Source organism: Lonchura striata, chromosome 13 (genome assembly GCF_050655825.1).
Source record: "Lonchura striata isolate lonStrDom1 chromosome 13, ASM5065582v1, whole genome shotgun sequence".
In the NCBI taxonomy this organism is placed as follows: domain Eukaryota; kingdom Metazoa; phylum Chordata; class Aves; order Passeriformes; family Estrildidae; genus Lonchura; species Lonchura striata.
In genome coordinates, this window is record NC_140715.1 from 10,402,529 (window position 1) to 10,425,184 (window position 22,656).

At 40.1% G+C, this 22,656-nt stretch overlaps 1 protein-coding gene across 12 annotated transcripts in view; it reads right to left on the minus strand.

Annotated features, from left to right (window-relative positions):
• The window catches only part of FSTL4 (follistatin like 4), a 366,635-nt gene that overhangs the window by 37,629 nt on the left and 306,350 nt on the right, over window positions 1-22,656 (minus strand). For all 12 annotated transcript variants that reach the window (XM_085591243.1, XM_021549489.4, XM_085591248.1 and 9 more), the window contains one exon: window positions 6,171-6,337. In XM_085591243.1, the coding sequence (XP_085447369.1) occupies window positions 6,171-6,337 (167 nt within the window). The remainder of the gene's footprint in view (window positions 1-6,170; window positions 6,338-22,656) is intronic.

Sequence of the window (22,656 nt, forward strand, 5' to 3'; positions counted from 1 at the left end):
TCAGATGCATTTTCATGAAGCTTTCTAACATGCCTTAGGGTTGATCTAACATTTTAAACCCTTTACATTTTTGTCAAAGTTTCTTGGTTTTCAGGAAGATTGAAGAGGAATGAACATAGATGTTTCTTATTTTTTAAGTTAACTTCCAGCTGAGAAAAAAACCCAAACTTGGCTTCAAACCATAAACAGGAAGAAGAAACAGAAAAGTTAATCCCACTGACATGAAGGCAGAGATTCCCACATCTCCAGCTCTCAGGAAGGGCACACTGGCACCAGTCATTCCACAGTATGGCACTGTGGGTTACACACTCCCTTGCTCAAGCCATTTGCACCCACACAGTGATTTTAAACCATCCAAGTTAGATATTGAATGCTCCTAACAAATACTGGGCAGGAGAGAAGCCCTAAAATCAGTTGATACCCTCTCACCATGATGGTTTAAAAGTGTTCATAGCAGAAATAATGGCAGAGGGAATTAAGTTCCCTGAGTGGTTCTTCTCTTGGGAGATTTGCTTTCCAAATACTATTATTACTCCTACTACTAATAATTGACTTCTTTTTTAACCTCTTCCATTTCAGCCCTTTCCCAAGCCCAGGAAAGCTGGAGACGTTCTCCACGTGGTTTCAGTGCCTAATGACAACACCAGTCCTGGCAAAGGGGCTTGCTGGTGTCACCAGTTTTCCACTAGAACCCCAGAATGGTTTGGGCTGGAAGGACCTCACAGCTCATCTTGCCCCAGCCCCCTGCCATGGGCAGGGACACCTTCCACTAGACCAGGGTGCTCCAAGTCCTGTCCAGCCTGGCCTTGGACACTTCCAGATGAAGAAAAACACCATCCTAATCTCACAATCACCAGCAAAGCTATTAGATCACACTAAAAAAAGCTTGCCTGATCCTCAGTGTCCTAGAAATCTCTTATAATGTTTATAGGATTTTAAAACAAAATGTACCCAAGCATTTAATGAGATTATTATTATGCAAAATCTACAACAATGGCTATCATTTTGGAAATGATTTCTCCTCACTAATGAAATGTCTCTGATCTTTTTTACAATAGATTTATGAGTGATTCATATAAAAATAATAAAAACTAAATTAATCATGGGTCCTCAAATCACTTTCTTTGATGCTTTTAATAATTCATTTCTAGAGACAAGCTGAAAACTTATGCTTCATTAATATTATTTGTTCTTGGTTTTAGATATCACTTTAGTCATTTACATGGAGGGAAATTCAGCCTTAAGCAAATGCCAGAATACTATTGCAAACACAGCCTGATGGGGCATTAATTTATCTTTCCTTGTTTTCCTGCTCAAAGAATTTAACACAACATGCTGCTGAGTCAAAACATTTTTTGCCTTGAAAATATGGACATGAACTTTTTAGATAGCTGTGTAATTATAAAAAAAAAATTGGTGAGTTTTACATCCTGAGAAACTCAGAGATAACATGACAAGGAAAACGAATAGTACGTACATTCCTCTAAAAGTGCAAGTGGATAAAAAAATTGTATCATAATCTTCATTATGACAAAATGTGAGACTATATATTCAGAATATAATGTCAATAGTAATTTTGCACTTAACCTCTATTTTAGAGCCTGTTAATACATTAAGAAGCTATAAGCAATTTTGTAAACTTTGACTGGAAAAAGAAAAAACTTAGTTCTAAATATCCCAATTTCTGCAACCTGCTCCCATCACTGCATCACTGCAGCATCTAGGATGGCCCAGGGTTTGATCATTTTAATGGCCCAAATTCTATTAGAAGGGAGTTAATGGGGTTATTCATACATGAGCTTTTTATTACTTAACAGTGAATCTACATTAAAAACATCAACATGAATACGTTGTCTTCATACAGACTATTTTAATGAGAAAACTAATCCCAGTGACTTGGCTTTTAAAGGTTGGCTGTTTACTTTGGGTTTCAAATATTACACATGGAAAAGGGACATCTTCATGAACAGACATGAAAAGTGTCTCAAGACAGGTAGGCACAGCTCTTGTAAGGCCATGAGATGTACATGGAGGTGATTTCCCAGGGGGATGGGGAATACCAGCAGCCAAGGCTGTGGTCTGGAGCTCTGTGCTTGTCCCTGGGGGGGGTGTTTTGAGAGAGCAAGGCTGTGCCATCTTACCTGACATCAGCAGAAATGAAGAACTCTTACACAATTGGTTATATAAAGCCTATTTTTGAACTAATGATCCAACTCCAGTGTGAGTTACAGTGTACAAATTAAAATGAAATGAGTAATGAAAGACACTAATGAGTTTAGGCTATAGCTACCTGCATTACACTTGATAATTCAGCAAATTCTTATCTACCCCTACACCATATTTGTTTTCTTATGGTAAACTTCTCTTTCACCATGCTTCTGAAGGAGCAACTTATATTTATAAATTTTATCAATTTACACATGTTTCTCTGGAGATAATGTCAAGTCATGTGAAACAATACCCTATAAATATGAAATGCATTTGACTCCATGAGGAGTTTATTTTATTTTCAAATTGAGGACTGCTTTCATAATCACATACTTGAGAAAACATATAGCTTGTTCCTAGGAGGCAAAAGTATATTATTTTGAATGATGATACATTTTAACCACTTCACTTTTGTAGTCAGAAATCAATTTATAGCTATAACAAATTTATCAGTTTCAGCTACATTATAGTTATTTTCTGCATGAGAAAAGTTGATGTGACTTTATTAAAGTAGAACTGCAAAGGGAGTTCTAATGGATAAATAATATGGATGGGTAATTTATGGAGAAATAATATTTTTATGCTAAAAGAAATCTTAAATGTTTGCAAGAGAAACTATTTAATTACATGTACCATTAGGATGGCTCTTTTGCAATAGCTATATGACAACTCATTAATAGAGCTCCCATAGACGGGATATGACAAATTACTACCAGTTGCTTATGAAAGCTTCTGATTAAGAGAGCAATGAAAATTTATAAATATTTTGTTGCCAATCAAGATATCACATAAAAGTGATTTAACTAATGCAGTTAAACAAATAGGCTTTATAGCAATTTTCAGTCTTTCAGTTCTGTGCAAATTTAGGCTTATCTAGGGTTTTATTGACTTTGTCCCTCCCAGTATTACCCTGGAACACAGGGCACCTTCTCAGATCACATTTGTCATGAGTCTGGAGAGAATAAAGCAACAAAGGACACTTCAGCAATGCCGTTCCTCTGCTGCTCTCACACCTAGTTGGCAGGATTCTGTTTTTTTCAGACTTGAGCTTCTACTTTCATCTGAGTTCTTGAATTAGCATTTAGAAGAGAAAGAGTTCAACTGAAATATAATACCAGGACTTTTCCAAGTGTGTGACTATCCTGTAGGTCTGTATGTGATTAGCAACGTGCCAAGAGCAGGGAGGATTTTCTTGAAGTTAAAAAGGTACAATTAATCTCCTGTTGCACTTCCAATTAGCCAAATTGCCAACCTTATTGTGAAAAGCAGAAATGCAATTGAGTTTCTGCTTGAGGCGTACTAAAGGAAAACCGAAGTAATTTAATTAACTACCTTCAAGTACATTAAGAAGCACACAGCCTTTACTTTCTGCTGTCAGTGCCTTTAAACAGATTATTGTTTAATGTGAGTTTGCGTACCCACGTAAGGCTGAAGCTTTGAACTGTCTGCTGCCACCCCCTGACCTGAGCTGTTAGACTTTAAGAAAAGACCAAGATGAATAGAGGGATGGAGCACCTCTGCTACAAGGAAAGGCTGAGAGAATTTGAATTCTTCAGCCTGGAAAATAGAAGGATTAAGGGTGACCTAATTGTGTCCTTCCAGTACCTTAAGGGAACCTACAAGAAAGGTGGAGAGGGACTTTTAAACAAGGGCATGTAGTGACAGGAGAACAGGGAATGGGTTAAAAGAGAGTAGGATTAGATTAGATATTAGAAAAAAAAATCCTCTCTGCGAGGGTGTTAAGGCACTGACACATTTCCCATAAAAGCTATAGATGCCCCAATCCTGGAAATATCCAAGGATAGGCTGGATGAAGATTTTGCAACCTGGTTGGTTATAGGGGGGTTGGAACAAGATGAGCTTTAAAATCCCTTGTAACCCAAATCATTCTGTGGTTCTAGGATAAATAAAAGGCTGCACTGAGAAGCTGAAGGACCATCCCTGTTGCCACCAAGTGCTTCAGACATGCAGGTGCCCATCCTCAGTAGACAGAGTAGACATGCCTGAGTTCAAGCATCCTACATAATACCCACTGTGGAAGAGGGGAAAAAAAAATGGCAATCCCTAAATTGTGCCTCCTCAAGCAATCAGACCAGAATATAGACAGCAGTGTATATATAGAACATAAAATATTTACACAGTGTAATTAAAGATGAAAAAGTTGTGGAGGTGTTCATTAGACTAGAAAAGTTGATGTGCACTAGTAGCAGGTGTTATATAACAAGGTGATAGGGGTCATAAACTGATATGTAACACATTAAAATTGAGGCATAAATCTTGGTTTTTCTCCTTGTAATAATCTCAGAGTGCTCTTCTGATACAGTTTTTCAGTGATATACTAGTTAAAACAGTTCAAAAAGTGATGGTTTTTCTTGCTGTATTACACTCCATGGGAATGTTGAATCATTCAGGAACCAGTCAGCTCATGTGTAAGGGCATAACTCTGCCTCTTAATATAGAATCACCAATGAGAAAGAGAATTACTTATAAGCAAATCAGAAATCCACTTGGGCCAGTGCTAAATTATGTGAGGAACTGGCATTTAAGTCTGAAAACATATTCAACATTCTGTTTAAAATAGTAGGAGTTGCAAATGAACTCTCAGAACAAGTGCCATCAGTTCTTCAATAATGTGTTTCTACTCAGGTTCTTGGACTGTGATTTTGTGTCCAGTTCACACAGGAACTTTAAGTCCTTAAGATTAATGTCATCATAACCAAAATTTCATAAATGTAAGCTAAATACCTGTAATTTTCATTATTTTTGGCCAACAAATCCCAAGACTGCTCTTGAGCCTTCAGAGGCTCTGCTATATTTCCATATCAAGCTCAAAGCAGTGAAAAAAAAATACAAAATATTTTAAATGGATAATACTTGCTGTGATGAAAAGAAAAATATGTTTAAATGGTTTTAATTGCTAACTTTGTGCGCACAGTAATTACTTATACATTGTGCAAATGATTTTCCTGCTAAGGAAGAGTCAAAAAATAAAGTACTGGGATGCTGTGTGTATTTCTGTCCTATGTGCTGTAATCTTCACATTTTACTGCAGAAGAATAAACCAAAGATTTTTCCCATTTCAGCAATCCTGGATACACAACAATTTAGGGAGCTACATTATTGATTGTAACAACTCTTAACTGAGTGCTTATCAAATTAACAAGAACTGAACAAAAATATAAATCAATTCTTGCTGCAGTGTAATTAAAAGAAAACCTGATTTACCATACACTTTAATGAAAAGAGAAATGAAATACAGACCATATTTTTTGTACACTACTTTCCACTCTCTCCGTAATTAAATGTTATTAAATAAATGAGTAAGTTTATACCATCATTCAGGTATTGTTTTTACTACCAACTATGACTCAGAAATCAGACCAGCACTGTGAATTAAAAGAGATTCATCTTCCTTCCTGCGACGGCATCACCACACCCTGCTGAATAATCTTTTTTTTAAACTGCTCACCAGAAATAACAGCCAAGGAAGGAGAGAGGAGAACTGATTCAAAGGCAAGTGAAACAGGAGGATCAGAGATAAAAACTGATTATTTTGTTTAAAAAGAGAGAAGAGATTCATAGCCACCACAAATGTTTTGTTTCATCTTCTTGATGAACCTTTTTCACTGTACTGGGAAAGACACCCCTGAAGAGTGAGTGGACTGTAGAGCTGTTTTCCCCTGAGTTTTGAGGTCTCTGGAGCACAGGTCCAGAACAATGAAAGAAGCACCAATAAAGGAAGCATAATTTTATATAACTTATTCCAAGTACTCCTGCTCCCCCCTGCACATACGATGCTTTGCTTTTATTCCTGAAACATGTTCACATAAAATCTAAATATCGCACCAGCTTCCGCTTTCCATAAAAATAAGATAAAAGTTGCACCCTTATAACTACCACCTGCTAACTGAGGTCATACTCAAGGTCCTGCTCAGACAATGAGAGGAGAGCTCAGGACGTACGTTGATGTCCTCCAGGTCGAGGAAGTTGAGGACCACGCCGTTGCGTTTCCAGATGATGGGAGGCCGCAGCGCCCCGCGGATGCCGCAGGTCAGCACGGTGCTGAGGCCAACGGTGATGGTGGTCACAGTGACCCTCTGCTCCTCCGGCAGGCTCAGCTGAATCACCTCTGCAGGAGGCAAAAGAACAGGGACAACATCAAATACCACGCAGGGAAGCTGCTCCTCTTCTCCCCTCTCTGACTGCTGTTCTCATTCTGGGAATAACTTTGCAGGATTTTGACAAGGAGGTGGGGTACCTACGCTAAACATAAAAAACTCATCAACAATAAAGCCAAGAAAGAGACAAACTGAATCTGTCTCACTCAAATTCCCTTCACCCCTCTCCTGATGCATCTTGGCTGTGGCATGAGGGATGAGCTGGGCACTAAGGGGAGCCTGGCTGCACTTATACAAAGCAGTCAGCAACAGGAGGACAAGCAAAGGCTCTCTGGCTTGACATCATCTGGACTTGTTTCTCTAGAACACTCTTCTCAAAGTCCTGTGAAAAGGTACAAGAATGAGTCATGTTTGTTCCTTGAGGAAGAATTAAGGTCAGACTGCTGCCACTGAAATATAGATAAACTAAACCTAGTTTCAAACTGACCGAACACTGGAAGTCACCAAGCTTGAAAACTTGTTTACCAAACACAGACACATTTGGCACCTGAGATACAGATGTCCTAAAAAATAAAAGCTTTCTAATATTTTATTTAAATAAAAATCCCAGTTATTCTGACTTACATGTGCCACACAGAAAAAAACTCCTGAGGCAGAGTACCTTACTGAAAACCTCAGCACCAGCTCTCTGAAACCACACTATGTCACACTATTTCCTTCTGGCCACTGCCATGAGATGTGGCTGCATCTTTTGCCATGTGTGGTCACACAAAAAGGTCAGACATGATACCGGAACTACCCTGGGTGCAGATTGCCTTTATGTAGCATTTTGGCAGCAGTGAGACAGTGACTGGGCAGTCAGGCCACATTGTCCAAGCTCCTGTAGCCACAGCTTTGTAATTCACACGATGGCTTTTACCTCCTCTCATTCCCAAGCTCTGCAACAAGAAATCTATATTGCATGTAAATGATGAAAACTGGTCTTTCAAGATAATGGCCCATTGAGAGGAACAGGGAATGTTCACAGCTGGTGTTACTTCACTTTAGCCAACTCCAAACCTGGGCTAGGGAATGAAACAACCTCTCCAGCACCAAAGCTCTTCCTTCCTCATGTCCACTAGCAACAACAGCAGTAAAACACAGAGGAGAGACTGAGACTGCCTCACCCAGGCTATATGCTTTGGGAAAAAGCCCTTCAAACACTGCTGACACTGTAAAATGACATAAAGGTGTCAGGTTACTCCCTCCCATCAACTGGTAAAGTTACTCTGTATCTTGTCCACTTACCTCACAACTCTGTCATTAGATCCCACACAAAATCTGCATGTCACTTGCATGGAAAAAAATTTTAAAAACCCAGTATTGACATTTGCAAGCACAATTTTCCACCTTTTCACATATTATCTAATTGAAAAATTGCTTTAACATCTCTTGAGTAGCAAACCTCTTAAATCTGTCACTAAAATATTCAGCAGCCTTGGGCAGCTTGGGCAGACTCAGTGGTCTCTTATGACAACTGATTGTGAAGAATTAGCACAAAACCTGCTTGTGAAAATACTCCAATAGCTCAGCACCCTTTCTCTTCTACTTCTTCCATCTGAGTGAGAAGCTAACGTGTCACAAAGTGTTCACCACTGTGGATCTGAAGCTGATTTTGGCTGCAGGGTCCATACAGCATTTGGTGTGTCTGCCAGTAGTGGGTATTTCTCCCACTTAAAATTCCCAGTGCTACTTCATGAAGAGTGCAAGCTGTTCTAAATAAAAGGTAACTATCATTTTGATAGATGGTTGACCAAAATTAGGAATGTTTGACCAATGTGGTGCTACTATTCGTGTTGTGGTGGCTCCCAGAGGCATTACATGAGAAGACTGACACAGTCTGACCATCAAACCTTAAAAATCAAAAGGGGAGATGAAGAAATATTGGGAAGGGAACGTTACCCATTCAAGATCACTAGGCAGGTTAGCAACTAAGCTGGGAACACACGACACGTGACTAAATCACACTGCCTTCAGGTACCTGCTGGAAGAAATCAGGGATGTGGCAACTCAGGGGCAGTGGGCCATAGGAATAGAGATGTCCCAGGGAACCACTGAATGGTTTGGGTTGGAAGGGACGTTAATAACCACCTCTGCAACCCCTGCCATGGGCAGGGACACCTTTCACTCAACCAGGCTGCTCCAAGCCCCATCCAACCTGGCCTTGAACGCTTCCAGGGATGGAGAGTCCACCCCACCACCCTCATCCAGCTGCCTGAAAGATGTAAACAGCACACAGGGGCTAATAATGTACTTATTTTCTACATAATGAAGAGCTTCTTTTAATGAATAAAATATTTGGAGTGCACTTGACAGGATAAAGAACTGATAATTACAATAATTTGTAGCATGCAGTAGGGCTAATGAGGACATCTCCTCTTGAGGAGAAATGAAATAGAGGGCCATTCATTTACAAGAGAATTGTTTTTTCATCTTACTGCTGTTTTTCTTAATTCCCTCTGCTGTTTTTCATGGTGCCTAGAGTTCCCTGGCTCATGCTGGGCTTCCATAAGCTCCTTCTTCAGCAATGTTTTTTCAGGGCTGTCTTGCAGTGGAATTTAAGGCTTCCTCCCCATCTTACAAACAATTGCTAAAGAGGCTTTGGCTTTTGCTTTTTAGAAGCACAGTAATGAAAAATACATTAAGGTTTAATTAAGAAGACACCTTGCACAGCTGACATTCTTGGATGGACCATATAAGGCCAAGAGATGAGTTTTTTACATTAAAGCATGTAATTAGCACAGACCATTTCAACAATACAAACACACTCCTTTTTAGAGTATTTCTATGGAGTATATTTGACAGCATCTTATTACCAGTACATTTGAGGGACTCTAATTAACATCTAAAAGCCTTTCTACTAATACAGAATTATTTTGTGTGGTTTCAGTTATTGCTTTTTTGTTTTCAATAGAAAAAGATTTCATTATACAAGCAGGTGTATTGGGGAGGAAACAGGGTTCCCTAAGATGATGCGAGAGCTAAGCTTTTTTTAAAAGACTCAATATTGTATTAAGTTATAGAGCTTAGACACTGCTGCTATTGGTTTATGTGTAAAAATTATTCAAGCCACCATAATGGTTTTGTGTAGAGCCTCTAGATGAAGTATTGACCACTGTTCATTTTATTTTAAAAAACCTTTAGCAGATAAAAGGATTTTTACCATGGGCATAAAACTGAACAGAACAAATAGACAATATTCAAAGGGTGCTCATTTGCAGAAGAACACAAACTGGAATGGAATTTGGTCCTAAAATCAAGCAATGTTATGTTCATCTGGAAATCCTTCAGGATGATGCATGCAAACCATTTTTCTACATTCCATAGGCTCTAATATCAGTCCTTGCTGATCATAGTTATCAAGTTGTGTCAAACCTGATACTCTTCTCTGGGATTGCAGCTGAAGTAGCTCCTCAGCTTACTCCAGCTGGAAATAACTGCCAACTATTCTGCCATCAGAGAGAGATTCTATCATCAGAGAATGGGATGCTATCATTCTTCACTCAATTTTTAATGGTTCCAGACAGGGGTAAAGCCTTTGTAATGATCCCCTTTAAAAAGGAATTGCTGTAAGCATGTGCCTGTGTATCAGAAGACCCTGATCATGGAGACGAAAGGCACCAAATGTGGAACAAAATCAAGGTCAGTGAAAGGCAACCAGGACACCACAAACTCTCCATTGGTGACGGCAGCAGCTCAGTGTCTGAACACTTTGTGGTTCAGGAATTAGGGCAGTGCCATCTTCAGCCCCAAGTGCCTTATTCAGGAGAGTAAGGGATCCCTCTCTGTGTGCTGGGGTTAGTGCCAAGGGGTTATTCAGGGGAGGGGCCACTCTTGTCCATCCTTTCCCACTTTTCCTGCCTGGTATGATATCCAGCCTGAAGCACTGAGCACCTTTGGTGACCCAGCTGTCACCATCTTGATGTTCTTACATTAAATTTAATACCAGGTCCCACTGTGACATATGAGAATGTGAAGTCTTAGTAATTCCTTTCCTTGTAAAAAAGTGTCAGGATATTGCTGAACATTTTCCTCTGTCCCTCCTCCTCTCCAGTGGTATTTAAGGTGCTAAGCTGGAGTTACACTGCACCTCCACAAGCTCTGCATACTAATGCAGCAGGTATTACCTGTTGTGCTGGTTTATCATGGAAATCTTTTTCTCCGCTGTCATTTGCAGCCCACCAAAGGCAATCATAATTTCAAAATGAAGACATGTATAATTGAGGTCATTACAGGGAGCAGCCTGGAACAAACATCTATGGAGAAAACCTCATTGATGTACCATGGCATGGAGATAATTTAGATAGTGATGTTGGGCACCTGCCTTTGCTCATGCTGCACTACCTACAGAAATAGATTTCACACTTCAAATAGTGCTTAATACCATTAATTATATATCTTCCCTTAAATCTAAATAAAATACACATTTTAATACATTGCTGCCACCTTTAATCATTGCTACAGTTGTTCATGCATATCTTGCCTTGCTGAAACAGAATATCATAGAATTCCAGAATGGCTTGGGTTGGAAGATTATGTCACTCCAATCCCTTGTTGTGGTCAGGGACACGTTCCACTAGACCAGGTTGCTCAGTGCCCTCCAGCCTGGTCTGGAACATTTCCAGGGATGGGGTATCCTCACCTCCTCTGGGAATCCGGTGCCAGGTCCTCATGACCCTCACAGAGAAGAATTTCCCCATAATATTTAATCTACTCTTGTTCTATCACTTAGATCCTGCTTACGAGACAAGGCAATACTTTTTAAATCCTGTAACTCATCCTCAGAAGGGAGACAATGAACCAAAACATAGCCTTGTTTGATGTTCAACAGGAGAATGACTTTCAAAGAAAGTTTCCAGCACTGCTTCTTGCCCCCAAATTAATGCAGAGAGACCTGTTGTTTGTGAACTGAAGCATGGGTAACACAGCCCTAAATACGTCGTGTTTCTCCAGCAATGGTTCAAGTCAGGGGTGATTTAATGGGATGGAAACTTTAGTGTCTACTTAATTCCCCAAGTCCTGCAGCTGTGTTTATGCACTGCATTAGTAAAATCTGTTTATTGCCTTGTGGCCATGAAGGTCAGTGGTGATTTTAGCATTTGTTTCAACATATAAAAGAATTCTCTAGCTGAACACATTCTCAGGCGAAGACCTAACTGAATCCAGAAAACAAAAACAATTAATAGAACATAGACAAAAATAGAATATACCTTTTATAATTACTCTTTTCTCCAGTAATTTTTATGAGATATATTTGGCTCTGCATAGAATTTGGAGAAATTTTAGACCCTCTTAAAGCTGAGACAACTGCAACTAATTGGTTTTAAAATGACCGTGTTATTTGTGAGATGCATTTCTAAACGTGCAACTGATGGTGATGTTTGGCCAGTCAAGGAGGGACTCTGGTGATAGTGCTGGGGACACACTGGGATAGGATGTCATCTGGTTAGTCACAGCAGGGAGAGGCTAAAAGCAATGAAGGGCGATTCACACTGAGTCTGAATCTGTAGAACATTGTATAATATGCTTATAAATTGCTCATATTAGGATTTGATTTAGTTTCTACCCTACTCTACAGACCAAATAAATAAATTTGTAACGGTCTCAGTACACAAATTACCCTGGGTTTGCATCCTGTTGCAAACCTCTCCTATTGGCTGCTTTTAGGACTAGCTCCAGAAGAAACACTGCCATGCCATCACATTTTGCTGGTTATTAAGGTTCAACAGGCTGGTCTTACCCAGACACATTTAACATCTCACCTGCCCAGAGTCAGGTGAAAGGATTATCCATCACCCAGTGAAAAAAACAACTTAGAATTAGAGAAAAGCCAATCATGCTACTAGAATTGTTTATGTTAATAATTAAAAACCTTAGAGTTGTTAATGAACATGATTGAAGTAGTTCACAATTAATGAACCCAGAGAATTCCTACAGCTCCCACATCAGTTCAGTGCAGGTGACTGCGATGAGATTTCTGGCTTTATAACCTGTGAAAAACACCACCAGGAGATGGCTCTGCCTCTGGCCACACTTGGTGTGACCCACCACTGCCCAGCTGCCACTGTGGGAAATCTCAGGAGCTTGGTGTCCCTCAAAAAGACATTCCTCTAAGGATTGCAAGCTTAATTAATGTGAACAAGAAGATGATTTCTAAAGCTGAGTAGAAATGTTCATATCTCAGCTTTATTTTGTAACTGCAATAATTCAGGTTCTTAAGGCAATTTATAAATCCTCAGGACTTTTTGTGGGCTACTTCCGAAAACATTTTATTGCAAATTCTCTACTAAATTACTAATGCTGTTTTTAAAGTCATAAAAAGGCATAATTATATATCTAGCAGAATTTACTACCTGAAGCACTCTTCTGTCATTACTCTTGATGGCCATGGGCTATGACTCCCCAAGGTAGGTCCCAACCTTACATTTGAAGCTAAACCCCATTTTGCTGTGGAATTCAAAATAAATGTGTGCAAGTCCCCATGACACTCAGCTCTGGTGTGGTGATAAAGACACTGCCTCTCATCCCTATCTAGCCCATGTCACCATAACTTTGAACAAATGTAAGAAAAAAACAGCTATTAAAATAAATAAATATTATGATATATTTTACTTTTCTTCACCAACTGTGTCCATAAAATGCTATTGATGACATTTCAAAGAATGGTTTGGGTTGGAATAGATCTTCAAAGCTCATCTTGTCAACTCCTTACCACAGGCAGAAACAACTTCCACAAGACCAAGTTGCTCAGAGCAGTTGATTATTTATGTAATGAGAATATGCCACAGAAAATAAAGCATAACTTGAAAAAAATATTTAATGTCAGAGTCAGCTTTTAAGGGGATTAGAACTTCAGAGAGACCACATTGTCCTGCTTCTATGAAATACCTGCATGTTCCCCTCTGGAAGAGTGAAGGAATGCCCCAGGGGAAGTTGAGCATAATTTCCAGCAGTTGGGTTTGAGAGCAACTGAAGATCAATTCAGATCTCCTGAAGCTCAGATTTGGAGGCTGGTTCCATGTCTGAGAGGGTGCCTCAAGCCCCTTCTGAGCCCAGCTGGGACCCTGGGTCACCCTGCCTGGCTTGGTGATCTGCTCCCAAGAACTGACTAGAGAGAATCTTCAGGTGACTAATTCTGAGCCACCTGCACTGGAAATGGCACATCTGGAGAGCCAAACTCTGTTCAAACAGCTGTTTAAACAATTATCTAAATTATACACAAAGTCCTCCCAAAAATGATACATATTTAAGAAAAGAAGACCAGCTCTCTCATATGAATATGTACCAAGCATATTCACATTGCTATTAAATTTGCTAAAAAGTGTTTATATTGATTTTTAACCAAAACCAACTTTTTTATGTACTTTATCCTAATGATCAATTTGTTTTCCTTTTTTTTAAAGGAAAGAAGCAACACACTATCCATCACAAAATCCCATCACTGTCCTCCTGCTACTAATCAGAGGGAGAACATTGAGTTTGTGCAGGAAAGGATAATTAATTCATTCTTGAAAGTACATGAATAAATATAAGTTGTTCAGTGCTTAATTATCTAATCTCCTGAGAGTAGTGATGGATTCATTATGTAAATAGGCATAAGTAGTCTATTTTAGAAAAAAGTTTACATAAAAGCATTTGTTTTTATTTTAAATTCCTATCTCCCACAGATTGAGAGCAATGTTGATATGATTAATTTCTGATAAAATATTCCCCTGTTTTACCAAGAGTGTCCTGCTGAGATTGTAGCAGCCATGCATTTCCCCAGCCACTTTATTAATCTGAAAAGTAAAATACCTAATGGTCTAACTGGCTCTCAGAATTCCTTCAGGGAGGCATAGAATCACAGAGTGGTTTTGGTTGGAAGGGACTTTAAAGTTCATCTTGTTCCACCCTCCCTGCCCTGGGCAGGGACACTTTCCTCCAGACCAGTTTGTTTCAAGCCCTGTCCAACCTGGCCTTGAACACTTCCAGGAATGGGGCAGCCACAGCATCTCTGGGCACCCTGATCACACAAGTTTAACAAGAGACTAAAAAGCCTTGTCTCTTTTTCTTAAAAAAATCACACTACAAGGTCCTCTTCTGCCTTTTTCCAAATAACTGTGGGAGACCAGAATTAAAATCTCTCACTGACCCCATCAAAAAATAAAAAATACTATGAATTTTTGGGGACAGATGTGGAATGTTGCAGCTGCTCTGAGTTTCACATTTTCTATCCTCCTGGAACTCTAAGACACAGTTAGCAGCTGTTGTTTCATTACCATAAAAGCAACATTTGTCTCTTTTAAAAGGTTTATTTTAGCATTTTTAGGAGTTAAAAAGTTACTCCAAATCCAGAAATTCCTTAGCTTTGAGACTGAGAAATCTTTAGCACAGGCAGATTCTGTCAAAACAAGAAGACTTTGAACAGCCACTATCTATATTTAAACTATGGTATTTCAGAGTTTCAGAAGAAAACCCATACAAAACCACTAAACTTACTTTTGTAACTTTTCTAAGTTACAACGGCTGAACTGATTTATACCTGATTTAAGGCAGAAGAAAATAGCTTCTAGTGGAGGATGTGGTATGCCAAGTTTCTCCCTGGAGTGAATTTTTATGGATGCTCTATAAACCCCTAGGGTTTATCATGGAAATACTGTCAGAACATTAAGTTCAACATGACTCGTGGGAACCACTAAGATGTGTACAGAAATTACTTCAAATATGGAGACAAGTCAGGCCATGGGATTTTTGGGGTTCAAGAAAAATTCACATATAATTTAAAACCCCTGAGTAATCAAAAATGGCCTTATCAAACTGCTCTAATCTTTCACTCTCTGTTCATTTTCCTTTGAGTTCCTGGCCAGCATTTTGAAATGAGTGTGATGCACAGAAAAAATGGATGAACCAGGAAACAAGGATCCTAGAAACTAACCTTGCACTTCTTCTAAACCTCAGATTAAGGGTTTGTAAAAAAAAATCCCAAGCGTTTAAAATCTATTATGCATATTTTTTTCACATCCCCACCTTTATTGTGCTCATAAAACAACCAAATCAGGTAGGGCACACCTTTGGAGTTGTAAATAAGCATTAGCAATGTTTTTCATGGAGTTTTCATTGCTTTCTATGGATGACTGCAAATTTAGCTACGGTGATTATATGGATTTTGTATATTTTCTGAATACAGCTATGTTCAGGATGCTTAATAAATGCAAGGATTCTGCTCTCCTGTGCTCATGCCAATTCCAAGACACCACCTGACATACCTCAGGTTGGATGGGGCTTGGAGTAACCTGGTCTAGTGGAAGGCATCCCTGCCCATGGCAATGGGGCTGGAACTGGATGATCTTTGAGAACCCTTCCAACCCAAACCATCTGTGATGCATTTCTTCTCATCCTGAAGTGCTGCTGGTCCTGTCCCAGAAGGTGACCAGTCTAATGTGTGCTGCAATGATATACCAAACTGGAGATGGCACAAACAGAACAAATTTGGCTAGTGGGGGTCCTGCAAGGTTACAGCAAGATTGCTCTGCAGCAACATTCATGCAGCTAACATCTTGCATTTTCAAAACACTTTAGTTGGTAAAAACTTTGGCACCAGCACTCTCACCATGTCCTTCCCTTATTCAGAAGTACCTGGATGAAGTTTAGGAGAAAATCAGGAATGTGCAGAGGAACAGCAAAGAACCAGGTAATTCAATGACATTCCTTTCTGGGGAGGATGATGATGCAGGGAAAGCAGAAAGCAAAGTACAGTTCCTAAAGAAAATCCCTGGTTTACTGCTATCAGCAGGAAACACAGCATTGTCTTTTTTGTGGGCAGGTTTTGTCCTGCTTAAACCCTTCTCTGCAGAAAGCCCTGCAGAAAAGACCCTTTAACTGGGCAGTTCATCAGAACTCCAGTGCAAGGCTGGGCAGGCAGTTGGGACCTTGGGACAAGATTTGGAATCAAAATGGACAACAAAAGGTTTGGAAGAGACCAGTAAGGAATGGGTAAGTACAGCCACCAAAGTGGCTTCTTCAGTAGAGCAGAAATCTCTGCAGGGAGCTCCAGAGAGAGTGTCAAGCTGTTGTCATAGCAGGAGAAGCAGATTTAATCTTTGTCTAGACAGTTAAACCCTACTCTGCCTCAATTTCCCCCATATGAAACCTCTCCAGGACATTCTGGGAATCAGGTGTCTAAAAAGATTTCTTGGAACCATGATAATAGGGGTCACACAAATACCCACAAGCACGTTGGATTTCTTATTAAAGCCCCTCTGAGGTTCACAGATAAAATCCACATATAAAACTGAAATTTAATTACACAAAAATACTTTGAAGCTGTGATTTGAAGCCTCTGCTGCAAGAAACTTGAATTCCAGTAAAAAAAAAAAGATAAACGCTGCATCCTTGAAAGTAACAGGAAAAACAAATCACCTCGACTACCATATTAAAAAGCACATTGAAAAGCAAGATACGCTGGCAAAATGTGGCCAGCTGTACTTTGTGTACCAACCTGACACCAGCATCTTGAAACTTTTACATCTGCAGAGCAAAATGATTTATGGAAGCTGTTCTTTATCATTCAGGCTTATAAGTCTTATGTCACATAAAACCCCTTGGCACTGAAGAACATTCTGATTGTGATGGGAAGCGGCTGCAGGAACAGGGAGCAGTGACAGCCTCCATCACCTGACTTGCCCAGCACCCTTCTCATTCTGCTGGCGTACACCAGGTTTGCACAGAACAGGCAGGGCTTAGCTAGAGAGCAGCTATTCAACAATTTTATTTTTCTTATCTTATATCCTCAACCTTATTTTCAACTATTCAAATGCAGCTCTGAAGGCAGAAATGATTCATTGCTCCCTGGATTTTTCTGTAACACGCTTCACCATTAAATCGTCTTCAGAAATGCTTGCGAGCACCTTTGACATGTTTGCTTTAGCTGAGTTATGTGGCCTCAGAGAGGGATTATTTGCCATAAAGAACTTTTTAGCCCTTCTGCCTCATTTCTGCTCAGCATGCTCCCAGCTCTGACCTGTCCAAAATCTCCCACTCCTGCTGAGCTTCAGTCACTCCACCTCACTGACTGTAACTGTGACTGACAGCCCTCACCAGTCATCCCATGGACAGCTGGGGCCCATCTCCCTTCCCCAGAGCCACAGCAGAGCTCTTGCATCGCCTCTGGATTCGATGCCTCCCAGGTCCAGCAGAGGCTGATGGAACAAAGCATAGTCTGATCCTGCTCCTGCCTCTGCAGGGACAGCCCCCACCACTTCTCACCAAGGGAATTTCTCTACCAAAACCTGAGAAGCTTCTTGCCAAGTCTGTGCAATCTGCACCTTTGCGTTTGCATCTCAGAACTCGGCCCCACTTGTGCTGTGCCAAATCCCCCCAGTGCTCAGCCCACCTCTGCTCTCCAGACCAACAGCCTGCTTTAACATGCGTTTCATCAACTCTTCCAACCATCCAGTATTTAAAATCATAGAACCACTGAATGCTTTGGGTTGGAAGAGACCTCAAAGAGCATCCAGTTCCACCCTCCCTGCACCTTTCACCAGAGCAGCTTGATCTAAGCTCCATCCAACTTGGTCCTGAACATTTCCAGTGACTGGGCAGCTACAGGTTCTCTCTAATGGGCACATTTCCAGTCCTTCTTCCTATTAAAATGGTCTTTTAATTTTTTCCTATATTTTAATTGTTTCGTTCTCAATTCCCATCAATTATATCTCATTATCTCTTTGTGTGTGACATTAAATGGCTCTGTGCTATCCACCAACTTCTCCTGATACAAGTGATTCAAAGACCACAGCACAGAGATTTTTCTTGTACTGAAAGAATAGGATCCTAGATCTCACTATTTTGGTGAGGGCTGCTAATATTGACTTTTTAGGCCAATTGCAGTAGATACATGCCTTGTTTACATTTAATGATCACAAATTAAAATCAGCTCAACGAACTGAACATTTGAGGAATGCATAGTGCACTATATATAATGAATTACTGTTGATTAAGTCTATAAATTAAATATAAACACAATCTTTAAAAATACATTTAATTTAAAACACACCAGAAACCCAGTGGGCCAAATGAAAGACTGTTTAATACTAAATTATTTGCCAGCATAGCCACCATATGCCAAGCACCACAAATAACAGTATTCATCACATCAAGAATCTGGAGACAGTTTCTTTTTAAGATCTTTAGCACAGCACTCATCACAAATATTGTCAGCCAGATGCTCTGTTTTCCCAAGAAATAATGCATGCTTAAAGTGAAGAAGAGCCCAGAAATTCTTTCGGAATGCATGACCATGTGCACATCACAACAACCATACCACAGAAACAGTTAAATGGTGTCCATCCTCAGAGATGGTTCCTGCCTGAACATAAGCCTTCCTCACCTGCTCCAACCAGGTTTCCCCTGGGTTTCTTTTATGAAGAGATACAGAAACAACATCCTCAATATATTTATTTACTCACCTAAGGTCAGATACAAATTAGTACATCATAAAGATCCAAAACATCAGCCCTGATGGCTCAATAGCTTTTGAAATATCTTATTTAAGTCAAACCTTGGTGACAAGAAAACAACTAAAATCAACACTAAAGTGTAGTTACTGCTCACAATGTTAAAAATTTCCAATGCAAACCCCTTAGCCAATACAAGTATTAATAAGATCAGTGGTTGACTTGTAGATGCCAGTATTTATCATCCATTCTGTATATCATGACTTTGCTAATGAAATGATTGTCACAGACACAACAGGAAATTCATTCACTAAGATATAACACATACCTGCAGGGCATGCAGTGAAAAGCCTTCTGCTGTATTTTAATTGATGTATAGTCCTTTGTGGCTTATACCCCTTCAAAGTAATCAAATTCTACATTTTTAATTGGCTCAACTGTGTTATTATTAATTTGGATAAACAATTAATGGTAATTTATGGAGCTATTATTTCATTAGTCCCAATGCTGTTACAGTGCCACACAGGGTTTGGTTTAGATTCTACATTTGAGCCACAGACATCTAAAGGGCCTAACCATGGCCAGGGCTTCACAGGGCAAAGTTGTGTTCAAAAATATATTAAAAATATTTTAGAAATGCAGTTCATGCCCTAGAGAGCCACAATGAAAATATGCAACAAAGACAGAAGACGGAATGGGAGTTAAGGCATAGTTAGGGAGAATGGCTTGTGTTGAGCAGAGCAAACCCTGTCTCCCTGTTCCTGAGCTGTACTGACAAACCTCCAAAAAAGTCACAAACTAGTGTGGGGAAAATTGTGTCTTCTTGCTGAATTCTGATTTTTTGTCTTTTTACTCTGATGACCAACTCAGCTACCAGTATTTGGGATTTCTCTGTCTCTGGCAAGACCCCAGGTGAATGAGTGAATGTTCCTGTCAGTGGAACACATAGAGCGTTCCTGTCAATAATTCTAGATGGAAGGGATTTAATAAGCATTAGCTAGATTATGCTATTTAAATAGGTGACGTGAATATTCTCTCATCTGTCTTATGTTTCATCTTTTGCCAAAACCCTAATTTCTCTGTCTTTTCTGCTATTTTCTCCCTTCCCCTTTTTAAGACTACATTGAGCAAGGCAGCAAAATGCCAACATATGGAATTGAAAAGAATGCCTCTGATCCTACAAAAAGGGCATCCTGTAAGTGAAAATGCCTCCAACTAGTGCCAAAAGCTGAGAGACATTGCTTTTTAGTCCAGGTCAGCTCAAGAAGGGTGTCATTTACCACCCCAATTTCATTACAAGAAGGAGATTCCAGTGCTCCTGCCATGAGTCAGGCAAACCTCACCTCCAGCCATGGGCAAGATGAACTTTTCAGGAAAAATCCCTCAGACATTCTGCAAAGCAGTGCTTGGATTACACAGGCTCACAGTGCAGCAGGGTTGTGGTAATGCTTGATAAATCTCATCAGATAGGTTGGAACAAAAGTTTAGGATGAAGTTTGCACCTATTCCTGAAAATGAAAAGCATCAGTGGTACCTCAAAATGTGCACCAAGGGCTGACTTCCACAAGCATCCTTTTTCTTTGCTCCACCTAAAGCTGTTCCTGTAATTTTAAATCCCCTTGCTGAAGACAGGACTGTCTCACTTGATGCACTGCAAATCAGCAAAACTCAGTGTAAATCAAAACCAGTGTGGATACAGGAAACATCAAGGATGAAGTCAGGGACTTACTCTGAAAAAAGGCTCTTAATGATTCAGAGTAATAGATCTCAGATGTTTAAACAAACAGAAAATTCATAAACTGGAGCAGAACTGCTCCTTTCAGGCTGAATGGGACCTCTATTACCAAGTTATGGAAGATAATGATTGAAGGAAGGAGAAAAGCCAAGGACACTAACACAGAGCCAACAGTGCTCCCCAATATTGTCATGCAGAGAGACACAGAAACACAGAACTTTTGTCATGCTGCCTACTGTGCTGTGGACACTTGGTTAATCTACTTTTTCCTACCTTCTTCTCTTAGCAATACCTGAGGGAGTGAACTGCTCACTGGAATTTGTTGCATGTTTGAGGGTAAATCATCCTTACTTGCTGCAGGATAACAAAGGCTGGTAAAAAGTACAGAGATCCCTTGTTCCTAATCTCCCATTAATGTAAGGCACATCAGCCCTGTACATGCTTGAAGACCACACCGAGGAGAAGTCTGGCTGCCACACGTGCCAGAGCACTATTTGTGCAGACAGGAGAAACCTGCATGGGACAATCTCTTGGGGACACAGTTTTGGGGACCCTTCAGACCTAAAGCAGCCTCACTTCAGGCCTGTGTGGATTCTATCACTGAATCTTATGGTTTGCTGCAATTTGCAGTGGGAGACACAAACCTGCACTTGCTCAAGGCATGAATAGCATCCAATGTCCAAGAACTCAAAAGAGTATTTCATGAGAGAAGAGGATGCTTGGTGATTGACACCGAGTGGGAGAAGTTGGCATTTGCCCAGGATGTCAAGGTTAACAACCTTTCTATTATAAAAAATGTTATGGGTGAATCTTAAATGACTACAGATGGTCAGGTGTTGATTTTGCATGTCCTTTGAAAGACAGTACTGTCAGCAAAACAGTGCCTTCTAACCAAATTTTGAAGTTCAGTACTCTGTCAGCAAGGAAGAGTGTTGGCTCTTTAACTGACTCATCAAAATACTGTTTCTTTAGTTACCTCTAGTGACTTTCCATTTGAGTACTGCTCTGTGGCTGGCTCACCAGGACAAGAATATCTGCACAATTCATAGCTGTTTTTTTTTTTTTTTCCCCTCCCCAGTAATATTCCTTTATGGAAAGAATGTAAAAATCCTTGCTTTACAGATGGTGAGGTGAAGCAGAGACAGACGCTATTTAGCTGCAGTTACACAGAGTATCTGAACCAGAACCAGACACTTGCCTTATTTCCCAAGGTTATTTTTCCAGCCTCCGCGAGATTACTTTATAATCCCATTATGGGTGGAAGAGCAATGTACACACAGCTGCATCCTTGGATTGCTCCTCTTGAAATGTGAGCAAGGTGTGAGTTCTCAGTGATTGTCATGCCCTGTTTTGGCCATGGCTCCTGTGGGGGTTTGCAGAAGGGCAGAGTGGGGACAGTTACCATCAAACCTGAAAAAACAGCCTCAGAAGAGACTGGGGGCTGGGCTGAAATACACAACCACTGAACTAACAGCCTAACACCACAAGAAATGTCAGCTTAAGCCATTTTTCACCTTCATGCTGTTACATTACACTACAAGTCATCTGAGCTGGTATTGCTGGTGTCTTTTGATCCTTGCTCGGCTTTTCTATGTGCTCTGAAAACAAGTTCCCCCTTCCAAGAGAAAAGAGGATGTGCCACCCCATGGCAATATTGTCTATGGGACAAGAACAGCAAATCACCTTCTTTGCTGTGCTGACACCTTTCCTGCCTGTTTTCTACTTCAGCTAGAAGCTTTTCTTTGTCCCCAGTTCTTATTGAGAAGGTGGCCCTGTGTCCTAGGGGTGGTGGGGTCCTAGCAGCAGTGCTGTGGGGTGCTCTGCTCCTCCTGGGCTCCCTCCCAGCCTCATCATCCCAATATTGCTGTCACATTTATCACTGAGTGATGCACACAAATAGAAAATACAATAGACTAACTCATTTATTTCCACTTGTTATTGATGACCTTTCATGACTTTCACAACTCCGCCTCACTCTAACACTCATGAGTTATGGGGTCATCCGTAACTCAAGGAAATAAATGAAGCTTCCCATCAGCCTTTTGTATATCCCCATTTATGACCTTTTTTATGACCAACCTTTAAAGTTTTATCCCCTAGTATCTTGTTTTACAGTGGTGTAACA